The following is an 8,675-nucleotide window of genomic DNA, read 5'->3' on the forward strand; positions in this document are numbered from 1 at the left end:
GAATTTTATTGACTTATGATGTATAAGCTATTGTGTTACGTATCAGCTATTGTGTACCATTTGAAAGCAGTTATTGTAGCATTTTATTGACATGTTCTTGAGTACCTTGTCTAATTAATGTGTTATGTAATGTAATTGATAATAGAAGACAATAAATTTGAAATATTAGACGCAATATAAAAACACAAGAAATGACATTGATTGACATGTTCAAAATATTGTACTTAAATCCAAAAGTGGTTTCAAATCTAAAATGGTTCCCATACAAAATACAAATATTGTTCAAACTAAACTCAAAATACAAATGTTGTTCAAACTAAACTAAAAATACATATATAATCTCAACCATTTTTGTTTTTTTGTTTTAATTTAAAATTTATCTTTATTAAAAAAGTTTACCTAAATAATAAGGTGCCAGGGTGATATTTTTCAATTGATTCATATAATTCTAAATAAATATATAAATATTAATAAATAAAAATTTATAATATAAATAAGTAGAAGACAATTATCAATTTATAATTAATCACAAATTTAAAATAAAATATTTGATACAAGAATACAAAATTGACTATAAATCATAACACTTTTAAAAAAAAAAAATTATATTACAACTATAAAAAAATAGTAAAAGTATATTATTGAATATAAAATATTGGATGAATGTAAAATGAAAATGAAAAAAATTTGTTAAAATAACGAAATTGAATAATGAAAGAAAAAGAACGTAAGCTAGGCACATGAAAACATTAACCAAACTTCCAAAAGTGGAATCCGGTGCAGAAAGAATGCAGGGTGAAAAAAAGACAAGTTTGGTCATCCATCCTAGTTTCCTTAATCCCAACAAGACAGAGGGACAGTGATCTATATTCAAATCACCCAATGAATTTCAAATATTAGGCCATTCCAAGCTTCATTCTCTCAACATTTTCCTCTTATTAAGGAAGATCTCTGGGTTTCTAACTCACTCTTACAAGCTCAGGAGCTCGTGGATTTATTTTCCACTAAGGTAAACTTGCTCACATCTCTCTTCTTGCATGTGTGTAGTTCGTTTCTCAAAATGGTGTCAAGTATGTTGTACCTTGCTGCTTGATTTTCTCTATGATTATTTGTTCATTTGTGAAATTTTTTGGTGATATGTTGCTCCTCTTGTTTAGATCTACAGTTTTTATTTTAATTTCGTTTGATTTCGTTAAGAAATGAAAGAGTTATGCTAGTGTGAAGTTTGGTTGATAAACATGGGAACTAGGGCATGAAAATCGCTTTTCGGTTGTTGAAGATGGATAGGTGGCGTGTTTTAATTCGCTGGGCAGAATTTTTGTCTTTTACTGATTAAATCAAAGTGGACGTTAATGTATCACATTTTATTTTCTTTTTTTATTTCTTCAACTTCTTGATTTTATTTAAAATACTTCCATAACTTCAAAAATTCCAAAAACAATCATCAACGTATTTTAGAGTGTCTATTATTTGATTCTGATTTTTATTTACTTTTTTCAAATTTCGTGACAAATTAGAAAATTGTTTTGATTAAGTGTCTCATTTGGTCAACACAATTATTTAATTAATCTTTTGATTTTAATTTTAATTTGTCTCTAATTAAAAAATATGAAAAAAAAATATTTAATGTTTGAAGATGATTTTGATGGTTTTTAAACAAATTTGCTTGGTTCTAAAAATTGTTGAAGTTCATTGTTGATTTTGGTCCTTTTCTTGCTTATGTTACAAGTTCCACCTTCATTTTCTATCTTCCTTTAATCCAAAAATTCTCAAATAAATCATGGATGTTTTTTATTGTGTTGAGATATTAAAAGTGATTTTTAATTAATTTTCCTTGTTGATTTTTCTTCTGATTGAAAATTGTTTCTCAAATGTGCTTCATTGAGTGCCTTTTTTGTGGCTAGTTATTATCATGGATGAAGTTGTCACACAAAGAACAGAGACCCGTCCGCTCCGTGGTGCAGGGAACAGTAGCTTGCCAAACTTCATAAGGAGATGGAACAGGCTTTTAGCCATCTTTTGCTTGGTTTCAATATTTATTGATCCTTTGTTTTTCTTCACTATTCATGTGAACAAGGTATGCTTAGTTTCCTTTTTTTGTTTAAATAAAAAATCTTACTTTTACCTGTTTCAAATAAAATAAAAACTTTCATTTTTTGATTGTAGGAAACCAAATGTATTCCTATAAACTGGGTAATAGCAAAAGCTCTGGTTGGAATGAGAAGCATAACCGACTTTGTATTTTTACTAAACATTCTTCTTCAGGTAACTTTCATTTTAATTAAAAATTAGTAATACTTGAAAGTTGAAGGAGAATAAATGAGATGATTTAAAGTGACAACAACAATATAAAAATGCAGACAATAGAAAAGAAAGAGATGGCTAGAGTTTAACTAATGATACATGAATGAAGAACACAATGCTTCTGTTAGAATCCTTAAATCTAATTTAATTGAGTTTGAAGCAATACTCTTGATAAAATAAAAGTATATATGAGACAAATAAATTTGGGTATCCAATAGCAAAACCAAATTGTTTTCATAGGTACTGGTTTATTATTTGGATCACAAATGGGTCACCTAATGTTATATTTTAACTTTTGAATTGGATTTTAAAAAGTTGAACAGTTTGGTTATCAATTTGGTTATAGAGAACCGGTTTTTTTTGCACACCCCTACTATTGATGGTTTTAAATATAATGTTGGGTTAGTGTAACCATATTTATTCTGATGTAATCATAAACTATATACAACCTTGATGAGCTTATTTTTGTTTTTATACTATTATACTTTACAGTTTTGGTTGGCATATGTTTCTCCCAAGTCTAGGGTGGTTGACGGTCTTACAAAAATAGCTCTTAAATACTTTAAGGGTTATTTTCTCATTGACTTATGTGTTGTGATACCTCTTCCGCAGGTATATATATCTTCCTTTATCCTTTCATACTCTTTACTTTTCTGACTTTATTTTTTAGTTACTCTTTATCATAATATATGATGTGTGTAATATTTGCAGATATTATTCTTATTTCACCTGCCAAATCCCTCCAAGTCAGATGGAGAACAACATGCAAAGAAGCTTCTTATCATATTGATCCTTGTCCAGTATATTCCCCGGCTGTTCAGATTTCTACCTCTGCTGATTGGCCAGTCTCCATCTGGTTTTATATTTAAGTCTGCTTGGGCCAATTTCATCATAAATCTTCTCTTTTTCATGCTATTTAGCCATATCGTTGGTTCATGCTGGTACCTCTTTGCTCTACAGGTGAGTAATAGTTTAATTTAGTTAATGAATGTTAAATAATTTGTAACTTTTAATTTATTAACTTTTCTCTGATTACTTTTCTTTTTCTAGAGGGTTGACCAGTGTTTGATAGAAGCCTGCCACCTTGCCGATCTACCTTTATGCAAGGCATTGATAGACTGTAATTCTAATTTTCCGGCTATATCCGCTGCATGGGGAGCTGATTTAGGTGCAGGAAATTGTTTTAACGTCACATCTGGTGATTTTTCGTACGGAATATATGGGAATGCTCTACCGCTGACCGTACAAGCCAGTGTGACCGGCAAATATATCTATTCCCTCTTTTGGGGATTTCAGGTATTCATTTTGTTCCTTTATTTTTTCCCTCATTTGTAATTACTATCACTTACCGATTATTTATTTACTTACCAATTATTGATTTATGATGCAGCAACTTAGCACTCTGGCAAGAAATCTGACCCCCAACCATTTTGCGTGGGAGGTCATGTTCACCATGTCCATCATTGGATTGGGACTCTCCCTTTTCGCAGTCCTCATTGCAAACATTCATAATTTTCTCCAAGGTCTCGCACGAAGGTAGAATGTTTTTCTCTAACTTATGGTGCTCCTTTGTATTTTCTTCCGTAGGATTGTAAAGAAATTAAATGCATTTTATTCGTTGCTGCTTACAGGAGGCTCGAGATGCAGCTCCGAAGCCGTGACGTGGAGCATTGGATGGGCCGTCGTGGCTTATCTGAAGATCTCAGAAGGTATAGAATGTTCTACTTCTAACTCTTTCAACTAATCACACCAATTGCTAAATTGCTAAATTGCATCTGTCAAATAACTGTCATGCAGGAGAATTAGAGAAGCCGAACAGAATGCTTGGGAAGAAACACGAGGTGTTCCGGATGAAATGATTCTCCGGAACTTGCCAGAGGGACTCGTGAGTGACATACGTCAGTTCCAAGAGAATGCCGATCATTCTGTTTAGAGGAACGTGCGGCTGGGTGCGGAATCCGTTTAGTGCAGTCAAGTATTTGTGGTTGAAGGCTTGGATAATGTTGCTGACAGTAGAAATTTCTGTCTTGTAGGCTTGGATAATGTTATGAATAAGGACAAAAGTGATATTATCATAACCAATTCTCATGATTAGAATGGAGAGGTGGCAAATGATCCTGAAATAAAGGAGCAAGGGCGTGACTCGTAACAGAAAGTACGTTAATGTCCAATGATTAGGTGTGGAAACTTGACTCCCTTCTCCCGAACTTATGCTTTTCTAGATCCTTCCTTAAATTCCAAGTACTGTTGCATTGCAGTGATTAAAGTACAATTTCCAGCTTATTTCCTATTCTGTTGAGTTACGTTATTAGTTCATAACATTTGCCAACAAGCAAAACACTCAACAACATTACTAATTGGATTACTTCAACCTCTTCCCATTTCATTTATTTTTATTTGTTTAGTTTTCACTGGAGTAAGACAAAATATTAAGAAATAGTATTTGTTTTTTATATCACAGCATTTGGGCGTTACACCCCTTGCCCATTAGTTAGTTTGTTTTTTTAATCCATTTTTCTTTAAATTTTTGTACTAGCTTTTAAATAAATAAAAATGAAAAAAATAGTTAGCACTCTCTTAATTATAAGAAGTAGATTAGAAACAAATAACAAAAATGTTTTCTTTTATTAAGATACTTTCAACAAAAGAGAAAAAAGATTCCTTTCAAAATATTTTCAAATTTCCACACAGTTAATTCTAATATCCAGCTCCCATCAAGATATTTAACAGAACCTATATGTTTCTTCTTGTTTGAATCAACTCTTCAAATAAACACCAGACAACATTGCCACACTTCCTAGACTTGTGAAGATAAATAGTGAACTTTAATACTGATGCTTAGTTCACACGAGTCCATGAATTCTTCATACAAATACTCAGCTCCCGACAGAGTATATAAATCTTGCATTCAGGCTGCACATCTAATAAGTACTAAGTCTCCCGTCAAAGTACCTATCAGTTAGTCAGTTAGAATTGACTACTCATACTAGATCATTCTGACTGATTGCCTCTTCACACTTATATACTTTTCTCTTGGCAATTTAATACTTTTAAATAACTGAAAACCTTGAGATGATGTTGTAACATCTGATATGACATAATCCTTCATGGTTCTTGGTTAACATCTCTAACATCTAATTCATAGCACTTGGGGTGGAAACAATAGAGTGTAATTATCAGCAACATCCAGACATATCAAGGAATGGAATAAGACAACATCTCAATAAGCTTTTCTTCAGACTTTCATTCTGATTTTGAGATGATGGATGCCATAGTTTGTACCTATAGAGGAGATTCCCTCATTTAGGTTTCTGAAACAGACTCAGTTATGGCATAACACTGAATTAGTCAGATTCTTCATAGCCATCTGACTTCCTTAATTCTAAATAACACTACCCTTTCTGGATAACAACTAGGGCAGTCAACATTCGTGGCCATATTTCATTGTGGTTGAGACACAGTATTCAGCTCCAACAAATGCTCTATGGTTATGAATGAAAATTCACATATCTGTTTCCTTTGATCCGAAGAAGATACCAGGTATAAGCTCATCTTGAGTTAAACATAACGGATCAGAAAGGAATACCTTCATGAGTTTACTTTAGCATTGAGCTTTTACTTCTAAACTCCCATAAGTTAAGATTTGGAGTAGAAGTACATGTTGATCGTGTCCTGATCAACTTATAATCATATGTCTCCTCTTCCAGATCAGGAGTAGGTGTTGCACCCTAAATTTTGCCCTCTTTTATGTGCTATAAGTTACGGTAGACGTTTATTTCGTCTCCCAAAAATCGAAGAAAAATTATAAAGAGTTTCTTGTGCATGGTGTGTGTGATCCTTAACTCGACTGAGATTCATTGAATTTCATGTTGAGATGTCCTCATGTGCTTCAATTCTTATATTCTTCAAGTATTCCTTAAGGTGTAGTTATGATGTAAGAACCGTGGTTTGTGCGAGAAGTGGATCCATCTGTCTTCAAATACATGAAGCCCATATTCTGTATGGCATGACTGTTTCAAAGACCGAGGCACTATTCTTCCTAATATTTGTTACTTGACTCACATTTAGATTGAGGGAATTGAATTGAGTCAGAGTTTATTGAAGTGGCAAAGTAATTTGGTTTTTGTTCATTAAAAGTCGAAGCGATTTGAGTTCAAAGGATAATAAAAAGGAACCAAAGTTCTTAAACATTTTTGGGTGTAAGTTCTTGAGAAAAAAAGAAGAATGATTTGCGTATTGGAAGCGTGTCTTTGGGTTCAAAAATAACAAGAGTACCATACATTTCAAGTTTCATTCAAAACTCATAACAAAACGATATATACAAAGCTCATAAACCAAATTCAAATATCCAAAGATTACAAATAAAAGTTCTCAACAAATGTCCATAACACTATTCAAAGGCCCAAGTCATATTATACAAAAAAAACGAAATTCTGAACAAATTACACAAAAAAAACTCCAATTATCTCAGCAAGCCAAACCGGTCTTGCACATCATAATAGACTGAACCGCATAGCTTGCACAAGAAAACCGATTCTGAGTATTTCAAATAAAAAACAAGCTGCACTCACGAAGCTCCCTTCATCTGAAATAAAAGCCGGCATCATCAAGATAAACTCAGTCTACACAAAAAACCAGCAGCTCATAAGCAAAAACCAACACGAAACCGAACCGGCGGAAAACAATAAATTACAACTTCATAACTTCAAACCGGTTCAGCAGAGAATTGCTAACAAAGAGATTAGAAGAAAAAATCAACAAGAAAGGGAAGAAATAACAAAAAGAGCATAACAGAATTTCAGGAGGGGAGAAAACCCATAACAGAAAACGTAACAAACTCACCTCTTCATCACTCTCAATCATCCACCAGAATCTTCATCCATCACGATTCAACAGAAAAAGCTTCATCAGAAAACACTCTTCAATTCTCTCTCGATTCAACCTCGTAACAGAAACCAAAAAAGCATAACAAACTTTACCTCCCTCTCTGAATTCACCTCATCCACAATCTTCATCTACCATAACATCATTCGTCGATCTTCAATCACAAAAAAAAACTCAGAACCTCTCTCTCGTTCCATTCACCATCACCAAATCAATCTTGACTCTCTCAATTCGGAATTAACAACTTCAATTCGATTCTCATTCAGATCACCTTCACCAAATCTTCACCATCATCAATCTTCACGGATCTTCATCTTCCACATCAACACCATCAACGCAGCATCACATCATTTCCCTCAATCTTCAACATACCTGCATCACTACAATAATACGAAAACGTTTCAGTAACTCAGCTTCGTCGCATATCAGCATATGAACAACAACATCGCGACGGCAACGAAGTCAAATCAGAATAAGGGATAACACAGAGAAGAATATGAAGCCGAAAAGAGAAGAAAAAGAATCGATAACAGTAAATCGTACCTGAATCGTTTTATCTCTGAATTTCTCGTTGTCGCGCTCGAAGAAGCATCAGACTCGTCTCTGATTAGTAAGCCATGTGCCTCATCCCCGGATTCTTGTTCATTCTTGTTGTTACCGAGCCCGTGTTGAGTTCTATTAGCTTGAATTGAAACGGAGATTCGAAATCGGAGAGTTTGAGAAGCAAGATGAGTGCGCAGGACGTCGGAGGAGTGGAGTTTCGTTTGTTTTTGTTAACGGCGAAGAGAAGGGGAGCTCGCCGGAGAAGAAGAAGCCTCTCCCGGCGCCACCGTTCATTCATGTGAAAGGAGGGGAAGCTGAGTTCTCCTAAGTCTGATGTTCATTTAAACCTGAACCCTAATCCCTTTCCTATTTTTACTTTAACACTAATGTGGATTAATTGATAATAATATGCTGTTAATTGACTCATAAATCTGCATTAAATGATATTAATCTGATGTGATTAACATAATGTTTAATTTGAAAAAGGGAATAAATCTGAGTGAATTAATTGTTGGTGGATCTACTGATTATTGGGCCTTACACGAAATTCTTGTTCTCACCCCCTCTGAGCCCAGGTTGCACTACTTTTGTCACAAAAACTGAACAAAAAAAAACACTCCTTGGGCCTAATCTCTGGGCCCTGCGCCCTCATCATCATGCTGCACCACTGTTTTCAACTTTTACCCCCTGGTTATCCATGTATTTTTAGTCATAATCTAGTTTTGTACATAACTTTTTTTTCATACTTTTGATAGGTTTTTAGGTGATAAATATGACATAAAAACAATACATTTTGTTAGTTTTTTTACAAGATAAAAATGAAATAAAAACATGTAATATCTTTTGCTCGTTAGAATTTAATTGTTTTGTACATAATTGTGTTTCGTTGCTTTTTTAGATAAAAATGTCACAAAAAACAATTTGCTCTTGTTAGATTTTGTTTT

At 33.5% G+C, this 8,675-nt stretch overlaps 1 protein-coding gene and 1 long non-coding RNA gene across 3 annotated transcripts; one reads left to right on the top strand and one right to left on the bottom strand.

Annotated features, from left to right (window-relative positions):
- Window positions 1-1,850: 1,850 nt before the first annotated feature.
- On the top strand, window positions 1,851-4,237 carry LOC131635598 (probable cyclic nucleotide-gated ion channel 20, chloroplastic). The gene is made up of 8 exons (XM_058906231.1): window positions 1,851-2,077; window positions 2,167-2,265; window positions 2,797-2,916; window positions 3,016-3,264; window positions 3,355-3,600; window positions 3,695-3,840; window positions 3,936-4,013; window positions 4,102-4,237. Exons 1-8 carry the CDS (start codon window positions 1,913-1,915, stop codon window positions 4,235-4,237), a joined length of 1,239 nt encoding a protein of 412 aa, XP_058762214.1. The 5' UTR covers window positions 1,851-1,912.
- Window positions 4,238-6,207: 1,970 nt separating this feature from the next.
- Window positions 6,208-8,163, bottom strand: LOC131635586 (uncharacterized). 2 transcript variants are annotated; one of them, XR_009293834.1, is made up of 3 exons: window positions 7,732-8,163; window positions 7,147-7,568; window positions 6,208-6,926 (listed from the first exon to the last, which is right to left on the bottom strand). It is a non-coding gene; the product is annotated as an uncharacterized LOC131635586 (long non-coding RNA). The 2 variants fall into 2 exon arrangements; XR_009293833.1 differs by having other exon boundaries at window positions 6,210-6,889; window positions 7,732-8,162.
- Between the last annotated feature and the right edge of the window lie 512 nt (window positions 8,164-8,675).

This window comes from Vicia villosa, unplaced genomic scaffold, assembly GCF_029867415.1.
Source record: "Vicia villosa cultivar HV-30 ecotype Madison, WI unplaced genomic scaffold, Vvil1.0 ctg.001514F_1_1, whole genome shotgun sequence".
Lineage (NCBI taxonomy): Eukaryota > Viridiplantae > Streptophyta > Magnoliopsida > Fabales > Fabaceae > Vicia > Vicia villosa.